We start from the raw sequence: 17,551 nt of genomic DNA, 5'->3' as shown, positions 1-17,551 counted from the left end.
CATATTAGCCCAGTTCTGTCAAAACTGCACTGGCTCCCTATTAAACGTTGCATCAATTTTAAAATATTGCTGATCACTTACAAAGCACTAACTGGTTTAGCTCCGCAGTACTTGAGCGAGCTCTTAACGCATTATAGTCCGTCACGTCTATTGCGATCTCAAAATTCCGGCCAGTTGATAATACCTAGAATATCAAAATCGACTGCTGGCGGACGATCCTTTTCCTATTTAGCACCAAAACTCTGGAACAGTCTTCCTACCATTGTCCGGGAAGCAGACACACTCTGTCAGTTCAAAGCCAGATTAAAGACACATCTCTTTGACCTAGCTTTCACATAATACATTATAGACTTCTATAATTTAATGTTAGGCTGCATATATTAGGTCAGCCGGAACCGGGAACACTTCCCAAAAATCCTGATGTACTCGTTACATCATGAGAAGAATGGCATCTACGCTAATTTTAGTGTCTGTGTTTATCCCGAGGTTTTCCTGCAGCCTGCCGGATCCAGGCCGTATCCAGATCTGACGAAGGACCTTCGCCTGGACCCGATGTCAACGCAGTGCTGAAGTGCCAACTAGTCTCTCCCTATGGAGGATCCCACTACCACTCTACAGATAAGGCGTTGTCGGGAAAATCCGTTTCGCGTTCCTACCCCAAAGCAACAAAATAAAATAAAATTCTTTATCAAAATTTATAAGGAAAGACAAGTACTTTGTTTAGGCTTGGCTTGTAGGGAATTCCAAACCTGCGTATATTCAAACACACATAACTATAGAACCCATTCTAAATGCGCATGTGAACGCCATCAGCGTTTCTCACATCTTCGCGTTAAAGTCTGTGTAGAGAGAATGGTGTCGTCTTAGCGGCCCCTAATTTAATAACAAATGATCATTGCGACGGAAGCAAATCAATCAAAACTAACTTTAGATGGAAATAACTTAACTCTGCTGTAAAGCCGAAACAATCTCTGTTACCTTAAATTATACGCTTATCTCTGTAAAGCTGCTTTGGAACAATCTACATTGTTAAAAGCGCTATATAAATGAAGATGACTTGACTTGACAACTGTAGAATAAACCCGCAGCAATCCTCCGCCTCGCCGCAGTATGTCGCTGCTCGGGCCATGGGACTGGCATAGGCAGCAGATGAAGAAGTGGTGGGTGGTGGAGGAAGTGCATGACGAACGGCGTTCACCGGGAAGCAGACACACTCTGTCAGTTCAAAGCTAGACTAAACACACATCTCTTTGACCTAGCATACACATAACACATTATAGACTTCTATAATTCAATGTTAGGCTGCATAGATTAGGTCAGCCGGAACCGGGAACTCTTCCCATACTGTACATCCTGATGTACTCGTTACATCATTTAGTCTCTCTGTTTATCCCGAGGTTTACTGCAGTCCGCCAGATCCAGGCTGTATCCAGATCTGATGAAGGACCTGCGCCTGGACACGACGACAACGCAGTCCTGAAATGTCAACTAGGCTCTTCCCTGTGAAGGGAATTTCCTATTATCAATGTAAAGCTGCTTTGGAACAATCTACATGGTTAAAAGCGCTATATAAATGAAGATGACTTGACTTGACCAATTCAGCGAATGGATCCGTGTTAGCGGTGCTCGTGCTCTGCATTTTGTTGGTCCGGTCTTCTGTCACATCCATAAGAAGGCAGACAAGGTAGAGTGTAACAAACAAACAAACAAACTTTATTAAAGTGCAGAGTGAGCGATTTGTGTGATGAGTGAGCGGAATTGAATCCTTTTTATTACACATATGTTCAATTCAATAGCTTTTTCACTGTTCAGTATAAAGATTATTTCACCATTTTTGATAATGTGTTCTGTATATGGGACAGTTATTGCCCACTTATTACATTGCAGTAGTCAATTTACAGGGTAAACTGGGAGGATTATGGACAGCTCAAGCATTCTTGAATTCCAATGGATGACATAACCCCTCTATTTCTGGACCCCATTCCTAATTCACAGAAATCATCTTAACCACACCAAATTACCCTTCAGATGAGTTCCAGGAGCTGCTCAAAGGAAGAGTGATCTACAGTGGCCTGTTCAGTTCAGTTCAGTTCCACCTGTGCTTTGCTTTCATGTGGAAATACTAAACAATACCAAAACAGCGAAGAAATGAAGCAAAAAAATAAAACAAAAAAGTATTAAGATTTGAAAAGTGTAAGAGAATTCTAATCTGGACTGAAGAAATTAATTACATTTCAAAGCTAATGTTCAACTTTAAAATAATTTATAATTAATAAATAAATAAATAAATAAAACGTTTGTATGTTACATCATCAGTGGGCAGTAGATGGGTGGGCCGTCTGATCCAGCCACTGTATAAAGTGAGCAGAACAAATAAAGAGAGCAGAACAAACTCCTAACATGAGGAGACTCACTCATGGCTAATGAGACAGAGGATCATGAGACTCTTTACTGCTTTCCTGACATCAACTCATCATGTATCAAGATATTTGAATACTCTAGACATGAATACATTATTATGCATGTGGTTTTTTCATTGCTGTCAGCATGGACTGTGTTTCTGAACCTGCTGGTGATCATCTCTATCTCTCACTTCAAGAAGCTTCACACTCCAACAAACCTGATTATTCTCTCTCTGGCTGTGGCCGACATGCTTTTTGGACTTATTGTGATGCCCGTAGAGGCCATCATACAGATTGAGGCTCAGTGTTGGTACTTTGGAGAAACTTTCTGTAGTCTGTATATTATAGCCATTGGATCGCTCTCCACAGCAGCTCTCAGTAGTTTAGTTTTAATTGCTGTCGATCGTTATGTGGCTGTGTGTTACCCTTTACACTACCCACAGAAAATAACCACAACTAAAACTGTAATAAGCATCTGTCTGAGCTGGGCTTTTTCATTATCTTATGCTCTTTCAGTTGTAATTGTGGTTAAATATTTTAACATTAATTCATCCACAGCCGACGTGTGTTATGGAGATTGTGCTCTTAGTGGGGGAATTACCATGTTTATCGCTGATGCGTTAATTACTTTTATTTTTCCATGTATCATATGCCTAACTTTATATTTGATGATTTTCTATGTAGTACTTCAGCATGTGAAAGTCATAAACTCTCAGATGAAGGGTGGTAAATGTGTAACAGAAGGTTCATTGAAGAGGAAATCTGAGAGTAAAGCTGTTCTAATATTAGGAATCATTGTGGTAGTTTATATGATTGGCTATGTTCCATACTATACCTGTGAAATATTGGTAAACTCTAACATAGCCAGAGCTGTTATAACATGGATGTGGAACATAAACCCATCTCTGGATCCTCTGATCTATGCTATATTTTATCCCTGGTTTAAAAAGACAGTTAAACACATCTTAACTCTGAAAATATTTCAGCCAGGATCCTCTCTGGTCGATATTTTAGAGAATAGAATAGAATGAGGCATTTATATAGCACTTTTATGATTATCTTTGTAGGATTTATATTTGTATTTACACTACATGTATCTTTATTTTATTTCAGAGAGTATGTTTTCTGCATTTCATGTTCAATTTGAACAATTTCTTAAAACTGAAATTAGTTCATAAATTGTATTAAATTAGCTCATTAAATAAACTAAATGGTAAATGTAGATATTGTGTGCTTTATGCTTAATCACTTTCATCAGTCATGTTGCATCTGTGTTATCTATCAAAAACATAAAGACAAAAAAGGGACAGTCATACAGAACTAAACTCGGTAAAAAAAATGATGTCCTCCAACTTTCAACTGCTTTTATTTCCAGAAAATGTCTTAATGTATAAATATTGGTATGAACATAAAAAGATTCAACAACATAAACATAAACTAAACAAGTTCCGCAGACATTTGATGAAAAGAAATGGAACAATGAGTCCCTGAACAATATGAAAGTAAGCAGTCATATCTGGTGTAGCCAGGAGCTGCTGTAAGTCCCACAGATCATCCTCATGGTCTGTAGCAGACTGGCCTTTTCTTACTGTGAGATGTTAGTTAGTTAGTTAGATGCCTTTATTAATCCCCACAGAGGAAATTCAGATGTCCAGCAGCATATAGTGTGTGTTGTCTACAAACAAGCATTCTCACTACAATACACTCATAAAAACACAGAAAGTAACAGTTAAAAAAAGTGAATGACAAAACAAGCTACTACTATCATTAGTAGTAAATAATTAATGCACTTCAAACAGGTCCATTATGTAGTCTTATGGCGGTCGACAAATGACCTCCTAAACCTCTCAGTTCTCCTCATTCTTTCCTCCACCAAATCTCCTACAGAGTCCACCCTCCTCCCCAACACTGACACACACTTCCTGACCAGTTTATCAAGATGTTACCCCACTCTTCCACCAGGGCTCTCAAAGTTCTCAAACATGGTTCCTGGATTAGAAATCACAGTTTGTGTGTGTGTGTCCTGGTAAACTCAAACGTTCCCACAAAGATAGTAATATCAGAAATGTCTGAACTTGAGGAAACTTTTTTTATGGTCCCCATGAAAACAGAAAACATGTTATAAATTATACTAAATTATGTTTTTTTGAAAATGTAAATTTTCTGTGAGGGTTGTGTTTAGAGGTAAGGTTAGGTTCAGTCTATGTCCCCATAAAATATGGACACCCAATATGAGTGGTGTATATACAGTATTCAATCATTTACACACACACACACACACACACACACACACACACACACACACACACACACACACACACACACACACACACACACACACACACACAATTTAGTATAATTTGTAACATGTTTTCTTCATGGGGACCATAACAACTTTTTTCCACAAGGTCAGACATTTCTGATATTACTATCTTTGTGGGGACGTTTGGGTTTACCAGGACACACACACACACGTTTGAGAACTTTGAGAGGCTTGGTGGAAGAGTGGGGTAACATCTCACAGCAAGAAAAGGCCAGTCTGCTACAGTCCATGAGGATGATCTGTGGGACTTACAGCAGCTCCTGGCTACACCAGATATGACTGCTTATTTTCATATTGTTCAGGGACTCATTGTTCCATTTCTTTTCATCAAATGTCTGCGGAACTTGTTTAGTTTATGTCCCAGTTGTTGAATCTTTTTATTTTCATAACAATATTTATACATTAAGACATTTTCTGGAAATAAAAGCAGTTGAAAGTTAGATATCACTTTTTTGACCGAGTTTAGTTCTGTACGACTGTCCCTTTTTGTAATTATGTTTTTTAGATAACACAGATGCAACATGAATGATGAAAGTGATTAAGCATAAAGCACATAATATCTACATTTACCATTAGTTTATTTAATGAGCTAATTTAATACAATTTATGAACTAATTTCAGTTTAATTGTGTGTTCAAATTGAACATCAAAAGCAGAAAACATACTCTCTGAAATAAAACAAAGATACATGTAGTGTAAATTACAAATATAAATCCTACAAAGATAATCCTATCCTTTATGAGTGACAGCTTTACCAGTTTTATTACAATTGATGCTCTGTAATTGAACTGGCTCTATCTGTCACAAATCCGGTCTGTGGCCTTCTGCACGATAGCCACCAGAGGTCGCTTCTCCATCATATTGACTCACACCACACCGCACACTGGACTGCATTTCCCATCATCCATTGCACGGACGACACACACAGCTGATTACACTAATCACGCTCCCAGCTGAGAACTATCTCACAATCACTATCACCCAATCACACACTCTTTATAAGCCTTGGACTTTCTCTCTGTGATCGCCGAGTATTGTATAGCGCATATCATAGTGATAGCTACTCTACGGAGCCCACGCAGTTGTTTTAAGTCTTGCCTTGCCTGTTTTCTCGTGTTTTGATATCTGCCTGTGTTTCCTGGATTTACCCTTTGCCTTGCCCTTCGGACTCTGTTTGCCCCTCGTTTGGATCATTGCTTGTGTACCTGGATTATCTCTCTGCCTTGCCCTGTTGGATATTGTTCACCGATCGTAGACCCACGCTTACCCTAGGATCTCTCTTGTGTCTTGCCTGTACCACACCTGTTTACCGTTGTCTGACCTTTGCCTGTTTACCATGTTTATAAATAAAAGCTTGCACATGGATCCGCACGCCTCACGTCTTGTTCGCCCCGTTACAGAATACTCGGCCACACAAGGATCCAGCAACTTTTCAGATGGACATTTGTCAGGTATGGACACTACAAGACTATTGTTTGCCCTCAAACAAGGCCCACGATCACTGGAGAACCATATTAGAGAGTTTTTAGCCTTCGCTCATTATTCTGATTTACCGGACATTATCTTGATTGAGATTTTTTGTGATGGCATTAATCAACCATTGCAATCTCAGCTTAGACGTGAGGGTCCACGTTCATCACTGAGTGGCTTTTTTGATTTTGCTTTGACTGTTGGCTCACTATTCACTGTGGGTATCACGGATGAGGATCACGTCATGCCACCCATCAGGCCCATCGCCGGATCAGTATCTGGACGTCATAGACTAATGTCCAGCGTGATGGACCCACCGCTCATGTCAGCACGGAGGGCCAAGAAGATTAGCCGAACGGGGTCTCGTCCTGCCAAAACCACCGTTCCACAGTCTCTTTCCGTCGAAGTCCCAGCTGAGCCAGAGCTTCACGCCAGTCCAGCCGAGCCAGAGCTTCACGCCAGTCCAGCCGAGCTAGAGCTTCACGCCAGTCCAGCCGAGCTAGAGCTTCACGCCAGTCCAGCCGAGCTAGAGCTTCACGCCAGTCCAGCCGAGCCTGCACTTCACGCCAGTCCAGCCGAGCCCACACTTTACGGCAGATCTGCCGAAGCCAAGGCAGTATGCGTCGTGCCCGCCGCCCCTGAGACAGCAAGCGACATGCCCACCGATCCAGAGCCCTTTTTACCGTTGGTCCCGTTCAGCACAGAGCCCTCATCGCTGCCCAGCACAGAGCCCTCATCGCTGCCCAGCACAGAGCCCTCATCGCTGCCCAGCACAGAGCCCTCATCGCTGCCCAGCACAGAGCCCTCATCGCTGCCCAGCACAGAGCCCTCATCGCTGCCCAGCACAGAGCCCTCATCGCTGCCCAGCACAGAGCCCTCATCGCTGCCCAGCACAGAGCCCTCATCGCTGCCCAGCACAGAGCCCTCATCGCTGCCCAGCACAGAGCCCTCATCGCTGCCCAGCACAGAGCCCTCATCGCTGCCCAGCACAGAGCCCTCATCGCTGCCCAGCACAGAGCCCTCTTCGCTGCCCAGCACAGAGCCCTCATCGCTGCCCAGCACAGAGCCCTCTTCATCGCTGGTTCCGTCCAGCTCAGAGCCCTCTCCGCCGCTGGTCCTGCCCAGCTCAAAGCCCTCTCCGCCGCTGGTCCTGCCCAGCTCAAAGCCCTCTCCGCCGCTGGTCCTGCCCAGCTCAAAGCCCTCTTCGCCGCTGGTCCTGCCCAGCTCAAAGCCCTCTTCGCCGCTGGTCCTGCCCAGCTCAAAGCCCTCTTCGCCGCTGGTCCCGTCCAGCTCAGAGTCCTCTTCGCCGCTGGTCCTAACCAGCTCAAAGCCCTCGCCGCCGCTGGTCCCGTCAAGCTCAGAGACGCTTCACTTCACGTCTGCCGATCCAGAGACTGTTCACGTCACGTCTGCCGATCCAGAGATTGTTCACGTCACTTCTGCCGATCCAGAGACTGTTCACGTCACGTCTGCCGATCCAGAGACTGTTCACGTCACGTCTGCCCGTCAGGAGTCTCGTCCCGCCGAGCCTGAATCTGATCCTGATACTGAGCCTGAATCTGTTCCTCTTCTTCTTCCCCCGCCTGTGTCTTCGGACAAGATGGCCGACTCCACGCCTGTGTCTTCGGACAAGATGGCCGACTCCACGCCTGTGTCTTCGGACAAGATGGCCGACTCCACGCCTGTGTCTTCGGACAAGATGGCCGACTCCACGCCTGTGTCTTCGGACAAGATGGCCGACTCCACGCCTGTATCTTCGGACAAGATGGCCACCGCCGCTGAACTAGTGTCTCAGGACAAAATGGTCTCCGCCGAACCAGTGTCTCCGGACAAGATGGTCTCCGCCAAACCAGTGTCTCCGGACAAGATGGTCGCCGCCGCCGAGCAAGTGTCTCGGGACAAGATGGTCTCCGCCGAGCCAGTGTCCTCAGCAGAGTTACCCTCAGCAGAGATGGCTGCCGACATGCCTTTCCCTGAGCCGGCGTCTGTTCCAGTTCCTGAGCTGGAGCCAGTGTCTGTGTCTGTTCCAGTTCCTGAGCCAGAGCCAGAGCCAGTGTCTATGTCTGTGTCTGTGTCTGTGTCTGTGTCTGTTCCAGTTCCAGTTCCTGAGCCAGAGCCAGTGTCTGTGTCTGTTCCTGAACCTGAGTCGGTGGTGCCAGTTCCAGTGCCAGTTCCGGTGGTACCAGTTCCAGTGCCAGTTCCGGTGGTGCCAGTTCCAGTTCCAGTTCCTGAGCCGTTGGTGTCTGTTCCAGTTCCTCCGCCGTGGCCGCCCGAGGGGTCTTCACCGCCGTGGCCGCCCGAGGGGTCTTCAACGCCGTGGCCGCCCGAGGGGTCTTCACCGCCGTGGCTGCCCGAGGGAAAGTCTCCGCTCTGGTCACCCGATGGACTGTTGTCTCTGCCTTGGTCGTCCGATGGACTGTTGACTCCGCCCTGGCCGCCCGAGGGAAAGTCTCCGCCCTGGCCGCCCGAGGGAAAGTCTCCGCCCTGGCCGCCCGAGGGACAGTCTCCGCCCTGGCCGCCCGAGGGAAAGTCTCCGCCCAGGCCGCCTGAATGGTCGTCTCCGCCCTGGCCGCCTGAAGGTTCGGCTCCTCCTTGGCCGCCTGAATGGTCGTCTCCGCCCTAGCCGCCTGAAGGTTCGTCTCCCCCCTGGCCGCCTGAAGGGTTGTCTCCCCCCTGGTCGCCTGCACAGCCTGCTCCGCCCTGGTCGCCTGCACAGCCTGCTCCGACCTGGTCGCCTGCACAGCCTGCTCCACCCTGGTCACCTGCACAGCCTGATCCGCCCTGGCCTCCCATCCTGTCACAATCTCCAGGCTCTCTTCCGCTCCACAGGCCTGGCCCTCCAGCCCGCCCCCGGGTCCGCCTCCGCTCCACCGCCCTCCTGGATTGTATTGGAGCGTCTGGAAGCCACTCCTTGTGGGGGGGCTCTGTCACAAATCCGGTCTGTGGCCTTCTGCACGATAGCCACCAGAGGTCGCTTCTCCATCATATTGACTCACACCACACCGCACACTGGACTGCATTTCCCATCATCCATTGCACGGACGACACACACAGCTGATTACACTAATCACGCTCCCAGCTGAGAACTCTCTCACAATCACTATCACCCAATCACACACTCTTTATAAGCCTTGGACTTTCTCTCTGTGATCGCCGAGTATTGTATAGCGCATATCATAGTGATAGCTACTCTACGGAGCCCACGCAGTTGTTTTAAGTCTTGCCTTGCCTGTTTTCTCGTGTTTTGATATCTGCCTGTGTTTCCTGGATTTACCCTTTGCCTTGCCCTTCGGACTCTGTTTGCCCCTCGTTTGGATCATTGCTTGTGTACCTGGATTATCTCTCTGCCTTGCCCTGTTGGATATTGTTCACCGATCGTAGACCCACGCTTACCCTAGGATCTCTCTTGTGTCTTGCCTGTACCATACCTGTTTACCGTTGTCTGACCTTTGCCTGTTTACCATGTTTATAAATAAAAGCTTGCACATGGATCCGCACGCCTCACGTCTTGTTCGCCCCGTTACACTATCACTCTCTCTCCTCTCCACTATAACTGGTGTGTGGTGAGTGCACTGGGGCCGTTGTACTGTGGCTGCTGTCACATCATCCAAGTGGTTGAGGAGAGATCCCCTGATATGATTGTAAAGTGCTTTGGGTGTAAAGTAGTACATATGAAAGTGCTATATAAATGCCTCATTCTATTCTATTCTATTCTGTAAAAATATCGACCAGAGAGGATGCTGGCTGAAATATTTTCAGAGTTAAGATGAGTTTAACTGTCTTTTTAAACCAGGGATAAAATATAGCATAGATCAGAGGATTCAGAGATGTGTTTATGTACCAAATCCATTTTACAATAGCTATGACTATTTCAGAGTTTACCGTCATATAACAGGTATAATATGGAACATAGCTAAGCACATAAATTACCACAATGATTCCTAATGTCAGAGTAGCTTTACTCTCAGATTTCCTCTTCACTGAACCTTCTGTTACACATTTACCACCCTTCATCAGAGAGTTTATAACTTTCACATGCTGCAGTACTACATAGAAAATCCTCATATATAAAGTTAGGCATATGGTAAATGGAAAAATAAAAGTTTTAAATATAATTCTTTTGAAGCATTGGTGCTTAATGTGAAAATATATAGTGTAAACGATAAATCACGTTTGAGATTTGTGCTGGCTACTGTATACAGGCCACCAGGGCACCATACAGACTTTATCAAAGAATTTGCGGACTTTCTATCAGAATTAATATTGACTGCAGATAAAGTACTAATTGTTGGTGATTTTAATATACACATCGATAATGAAAAAGATGCATTGGGATTGGCATTTAAAGACATTGTAAATTCAATTGGAGTTAGACAACACGTGTCAGGACCTACTCATCGTCGTAATCATACTCTAGATCTAATATTATCACATGGAATAGATGTTGATGCCGTTGAAATTCTGCAGCAGAGCGATGACATCTCAGATCATTACCTAGTCTCGTGTAATTTGCATTTAGCCAAGGCTGCAAAGCCGACTCCGTGTTACAAATATGTGAGACCTATCACTTCTGCCACTAAAGATTGCTTTAATAATAATCTTCCTAATCAGTTTCATCATCTCAGCATCTCAGATAGCTTAGAAGAACTAGATATTACAACAGAAACGTTTAACTCTCTCTTTTCCAGCACTTTAGACACAGTTGCTCCGTTGCGCTTAAAGAAGATTAAAGAAAATAGTCCAACGCCGTGGTACAACGAGCACACTCGGGCCCTTAAGAGAGCAGCCAGAAAAATGGAGCGCAACTGGAAGAAAACAAAACTAGAGGTATTTCGCATTTCATGGAAAGAGAGCTCGATTACTTACAGAGAGGCTTTAAAAGCTGCTAGATCTGCTTATTTTTCAACCCTATTAGAAGAAAATAAACATAATCCTAGGTAATTATTTGAAACGGTGGCTAAACTAACGAAAAATAAAGCTTCAAGCACCGAAGTTTCCAAGCAACACAGCAGTAATGACTTTATGAACTTCTTCACTTATAAGATTGATAATATCAGGGACAAAATTATAACTATGCAACCGTCTACTACAGTATCACACCAGGCAGTGCATTGTAGTCTCCCTGAGGAAAAATTTGATTCATTCGTTGCTATAGGAGAGGAAGAATTTACTAAACTCATTAAATCATCTAAATCTACAACATGTATGTTAGACCCTATACCGACTAAGCTACTGAAAGAAATACTTCCAGAGGTCATAGATCCTCTTCTTAATATCATTAATTCGTCTTTGTCTCTAGGATACGTACCAAAAAACTTTAAGCTGGCTATGATTAAACCGCTTGTTAAAAAAACGCAACTTGATCCTACAGAATTAGTCAATTACAGGCCGATCTCGAATCTACCTTTTCTGTCAAAGATATTAGAAAAGGCAGTATCCTCACAACTGTGTTCCTTTCTTGAAAAAAAAAATGATATCTGCGAGGATTTCCAGTCAGGATTTAGACCATAGTACCGAAACAGCTCTCGTTAGAGTCACAAATGATCTGCTCTTATCATCCGATCGTGGTTGTATCTCTCTATTAGTGTTACTCGATCTTAGTGCTGCATTTGACACTATCGACCACAACATTCTTTTAAATAGATTAGAACATTATGTTGGCATTACGGGAAATGCACTAGCATGGTTTAAATCATACTTATCGGACCGTTATCAGTTTGTAGCAGTAAATGATGAGATGTCTCATCGATCACAAGTTCAGTATGGCGTACCACAAGGCTCAGTACTAGGACCGCTGCTGTTCACTCTGTACATGCTACCCTTAGGAGATATCATTAGGAAACATGGCATTAGCTTTCACTGTTATGCCGATGATACTCAGCTCTATATTTCTTCAAAACCTAACGAAACTTATCAATTCACAAAATTAACGGAATGCATAGCGGATATAAAAAATTGGATGACTTGTAATTTCCTACTTCTAAATTCTGAAAAAACAGAGTTTCTAATTATTGGACAAAAAACTTCCTCACGTAATAATCTAGAATACTGTCTAACACTTGATGGCTGCTCTGTTAAGTCTTCGTCGTCGGTTAGGAACCTGGGTGTGTGTGTGTGTGTGTGTGTGTGTGTGTGTGTGTGTGTGTGTGTGTGTGCTCTTTGATACCAATCTTTCATTTGAAAGTCACTTGTCTAGTATCTGTAAAACTGCATTTTTCCATCTTAAAAATATATCTAAATTACGCCATATGCTCTCATTGACAAATGCGGAACAATTAGTTCATGCGTTCACGACCTCAAGGCTAGATTATTGTAATGCTCTACTGGGTGGTTGCCCTGCACGCTTAATAAACAAACTACAGCTAGTTCAAAACGCAGCAGCTCGAGTTCTTACCAGAACCAGGAAGTATGACCATATTAGCCCAGTTCTGTCAAAACTGCACTGGCTCCCTATTAAACGTTGCATCAATTTTAAAATATTGCTGATCACTTACAAAGCACTAACTGGTTTAGCTCCGCAGTACTTGAGCGAGCTCTTAACGCATTATAGTCCGTCACGTCTATTGCGATCTCAAAATTCCGGCCAGTTGATAATACCTAGAATATCAAAATCGACTGCTGGCGGACGATCCTTTTCCTATTTAGCACCAAAACTCTGGAACAGTCTTCCTACCATTGTCCGGGAAGCAGACACACTCTGTCAGTTCAAAGCCAGATTAAAGACACATCTCTTTGACCTAGCTTTCACATAATACATTATAGACTTCTATAATTTAATGTTAGGCTGCATATATTAGGTCAGCCGGAACCGGGAACACTTCCCAAAAATCCTGATGTACTCGTTACATCATGAGAAGAATGGCATCTACGCTAATTTTAGTGTCTGTGTTTATCCCGAGGTTTTCCTGCAGCCTGCCGGATCCAGGCCGTATCCAGATCTGACGAAGGACCTTCGCCTGGACCCGATGTCAACGCAGTGCTGAAGTGCCAACTAGTCTCTCCCTATGGAGGATCCCACTACCACTCTACAGATAAGGCGTTGTCGGGAAAATCCGTTTCGCGTTCCTACCCCAAAGCAACAAAATAAAATAAAATTCTTTATCAAAATTTATAAGGAAAGACAAGTACTTTGTTTAGGCTTGGCTTGTAGGGAATTCCAAACCTGCGTATATTCAAACACACATAACTATAGAACCCATTCTAAATGCGCATGTGAACGCCATCAGCGTTTCTCACATCTTCGCGTTAAAGTCTGTGTAGAGAGAATGGTGTCGTCTTAGCGGCCCCTAATTTAATAACAAATGATCATTGCGACGGAAGCAAATCAATCAAAACTAACTTTAGATGGAAATAACTTAACTCTGCTGTAAAGCCGAAACAATCTCTGTTACCTTAAATTATACGCTTATCTCTGTAAAGCTGCTTTGGAACAATCTACATTGTTAAAAGCGCTATATAAATGAAGATGACTTGACTTGACAACTGTAGAATAAACCCGCAGCAATCCTCCGCCTCGCCGCAGTATGTCGCTGCTCGGGCCATGGGACTGGCATAGGCAGCAGATGAAGAAGTGGTGGGTGGTGGAGGAAGTGCATGACGAACGGCGTTCACCGGGAAGCAGACACACTCTGTCAGTTCAAAGCTAGACTAAACACACATCTCTTTGACCTAGCATACACATAACACATTATAGACTTCTATAATTCAATGTTAGGCTGCATAGATTAGGTCAGCCGGAACCGGGAACTCTTCCCATACTGTACATCCTGATGTACTCGTTACATCATTTAGTCTCTCTGTTTATCCCGAGGTTTACTGCAGTCCGCCAGATCCAGGCTGTATCCAGATCTGATGAAGGACCTGCGCCTGGACACGACGACAACGCAGTCCTGAAATGTCAACTAGGCTCTTCCCTGTGAAGGGAATTTCCTATTATCAATGTAAAGCTGCTTTGGAACAATCTACATGGTTAAAAGCGCTATATAAATGAAGATGACTTGACTTGACCAATTCAGCGAATGGATCCGTGTTAGCGGTGCTCGTGCTCTGCATTTTGTTGGTCCGGTCTTCTGTCACATCCATAAGAAGGCAGACAAGGTAGAGTGTAACAAACAAACAAACAAACTTTATTAAAGTGCAGAGTGAGCGATTTGTGTGATGAGTGAGCGGAATTGAATCCTTTTTATTACACATATGTTCAATTCAATAGCTTTTTCACTGTTCAGTATAAAGATTATTTCACCATTTTTGATAATGTGTTCTGTATATGGGACAGTTATTGCCCACTTATTACATTGCAGTAGTCAATTTACAGGGTAAACTGGGAGGATTATGGACAGCTCAAGCATTCTTGAATTCCAATGGATGACATAACCCCTCTATTTCTGGACCCCATTCCTAATTCACAGAAATCATCTTAACCACACCAAATTACCCTTCAGATGAGTTCCAGGAGCTGCTCAAAGGAAGAGTGATCTACAGTGGCCTGTTCAGTTCAGTTCAGTTCCACCTGTGCTTTGCTTTCATGTGGAAATACTAAACAATACCAAAACAGCGAAGAAATGAAGCAAAAAAATAAAACAAAAAAGTATTAAGATTTGAAAAGTGTAAGAGAATTCTAATCTGGACTGAAGAAATTAATTACATTTCAAAGCTAATGTTCAACTTTAAAATAATTTATAATTAATAAATAAATAAATAAATAAAACGTTTGTATGTTACATCATCAGTGGGCAGTAGATGGGTGGGCCGTCTGATCCAGCCACTGTATAAAGTGAGCAGAACAAATAAAGAGAGCAGAACAAACTCCTAACATGAGGAGACTCACTCATGGCTAATGAGACAGAGGATCATGAGACTCTTTACTGCTTTCCTGACATCAACTCATCATGTATCAAGATATTTGAATACTCTAGACATGAATACATTATTATGCATGTGGTTTTTTCATTGCTGTCAGCATGGACTGTGTTTCTGAACCTGCTGGTGATCATCTCTATCTCTCACTTCAAGAAGCTTCACACTCCAACAAACCTGATTATTCTCTCTCTGGCTGTGGCCGACATGCTTTTTGGACTTATTGTGATGCCCGTAGAGGCCATCATACAGATTGAGGCTCAGTGTTGGTACTTTGGAGAAACTTTCTGTAGTCTGTATATTATAGCCATTGGATCGCTCTCCACAGCAGCTCTCAGTAGTTTAGTTTTAATTGCTGTCGATCGTTATGTGGCTGTGTGTTACCCTTTACACTACCCACAGAAAATAACCACAACTAAAACTGTAATAAGCATCTGTCTGAGCTGGGCTTTTTCATTATCTTATGCTCTTTCAGTTGTAATTGTGGTTAAATATTTTAACATTAATTCATCCACAGCCGACGTGTGTTATGGAGATTGTGCTCTTAGTGGGGGAATTACCATGTTTATCGCTGATGCGTTAATTACTTTTATTTTTCCATGTATCATATGCCTAACTTTATATTTGATGATTTTCTATGTAGTACTTCAGCATGTGAAAGTCATAAACTCTCAGATGAAGGGTGGTAAATGTGTAACAGAAGGTTCATTGAAGAGGAAATCTGAGAGTAAAGCTGTTCTAATATTAGGAATCATTGTGGTAGTTTATATGATTGGCTATGTTCCATACTATACCTGTGAAATATTGGTAAACTCTAACATAGCCAGAGCTGTTATAACATGGATGTGGAACATAAACCCATCTCTGGATCCTCTGATCTATGCTATATTTTATCCCTGGTTTAAAAAGACAGTTAAACACATCTTAACTCTGAAAATATTTCAGCCAGGATCCTCTCTGGTCGATATTTTAGAGAATAGAATAGAATGAGGCATTTATATAGCACTTTTATGATTATCTTTGTAGGATTTATATTTGTATTTACACTACATGTATCTTTATTTTATTTCAGAGAGTATGTTTTCTGCATTTCATGTTCAATTTGAACAATTTCTTAAAACTGAAATTAGTTCATAAATTGTATTAAATTAGCTCATTAAATAAACTAAATGGTAAATGTAGATATTGTGTGCTTTATGCTTAATCACTTTCATCAGTCATGTTGCATCTGTGTTATCTATCAAAAACATAAAGACAAAAAAGGGACAGTCATACAGAACTAAACTCGGTAAAAAAAATGATGTCCTCCAACTTTCAACTGCTTTTATTTCCAGAAAATGTCTTAATGTATAAATATTGGTATGAACATAAAAAGATTCAACAACATAAACATAAACTAAACAAGTTCCGCAGACATTTGATGAAAAGAAATGGAACAATGAGTCCCTGAACAATATGAAAGTAAGCAGTCATATCTGGTGTAGCCAGGAGCTGCTGTAAGTCCCACAGATCATCCTCATGGTCTGTAGCAGACTGGCCTTTTCTTACTGTGAGATGTTAGTTAGTTAGTTAGATGCCTTTATTAATCCCCACAGAGGAAATTCAGATGTCCAGCAGCATATAGTGTGTGTTGTCTACAAACAAGCATTCTCACTACAATACACTCATAAAAACACAGAAAGTAACAGTTAAAAAAAGTGAATGACAAAACAAGCTACTACTATCATTAGTAGTAAATAATTAATGCACTTCAAACAGGTCCATTATGTAGTCTTATGGCGGTCGACAAATGACCTCCTAAACCTCTCAGTTCTCCTCATTCTTTCCTCCACCAAATCTCCTACAGAGTCCACCCTCCTCCCCAACACTGACACACACTTCCTGACCAGTTTATCAAGATGTTACCCCACTCTTCCACCAGGGCTCTCAAAGTTCTCAAACATGGTTCCTGGATTAGAAATCACAGTTTGTGTGTGTGTGTCCTGGTAAACTCAAACGTTCCCACAAAGATAGTAATATCAGAAATGTCTGAACTTGAGGAAACTTTTTTTATGGTCCCCATGAAAACAGAAAACATGTTATAAATTATACTAAATTATGTTTTTTTGAAAATGTAAATTTTCTGTGAGGGTTGTGTTTAGAGGTAAGGTTAGGTTCAGTCTATGTCCCCATAAAATATGGACACCCAATATGAGTGGTGTATATACAGTATTCAATCATTTACACACACACACACACACACACACACACACACACACACACACACACACACACACACACACACACACACACACACACACACACACAATTTAGTATAATTTGTAACATGTTTTCTTCATGGGGACCATAACAACTTTTTTCCACAAGGTCAGACATTTCTGATATTACTATCTTTGTGGGGACGTTTGGGTTTACCAGGACACACACACACACGTTTGAGAACTTTGAGAGGCTTGGTGGAAGAGTGGGGTAACATCTCACAGCAAGAAAAGGCCAGTCT

The 17,551-nt window shown here is 42.8% G+C and overlaps 2 protein-coding genes across 2 annotated transcripts; both read left to right on the top strand.

Annotated features, from left to right (window-relative positions):
* Positions 1-2,386: 2,386 nt before the first annotated feature.
* On the top strand, positions 2,387-3,433 carry LOC309500430 (trace amine-associated receptor 13c-like; the record flags this gene model as incomplete). Its single annotated transcript, XM_082172066.1, has 1 exon — positions 2,387-3,433. The coding sequence occupies exon 1, from the start codon at positions 2,417-2,419 to the stop codon at positions 3,431-3,433; it is 1,017 nt and encodes a 338-aa protein (XP_082028192.1). The 5' UTR covers positions 2,387-2,416.
* An 11,561-nt stretch (positions 3,434-14,994) lies between these two features.
* Positions 14,995-16,041, top strand: LOC309500361 (trace amine-associated receptor 13c-like; the record flags this gene model as incomplete). Its single annotated transcript, XM_082171955.1, has 1 exon — positions 14,995-16,041. The coding sequence occupies exon 1, from the start codon at positions 15,025-15,027 to the stop codon at positions 16,039-16,041; it is 1,017 nt and encodes a 338-aa protein (XP_082028081.1). The 5' UTR covers positions 14,995-15,024.
* Between the last annotated feature and the right edge of the window lie 1,510 nt (positions 16,042-17,551).

Source organism: Leuciscus leuciscus, assembly GCF_965113295.1.
Source record: "Leuciscus leuciscus genome assembly, chromosome: 1".
Classification (NCBI taxonomy): Eukaryota; Metazoa; Chordata; class Actinopteri; order Cypriniformes; family Leuciscidae; genus Leuciscus; species Leuciscus leuciscus.
This window is presented reverse-complemented; position numbering and strand designations above follow the sequence as displayed.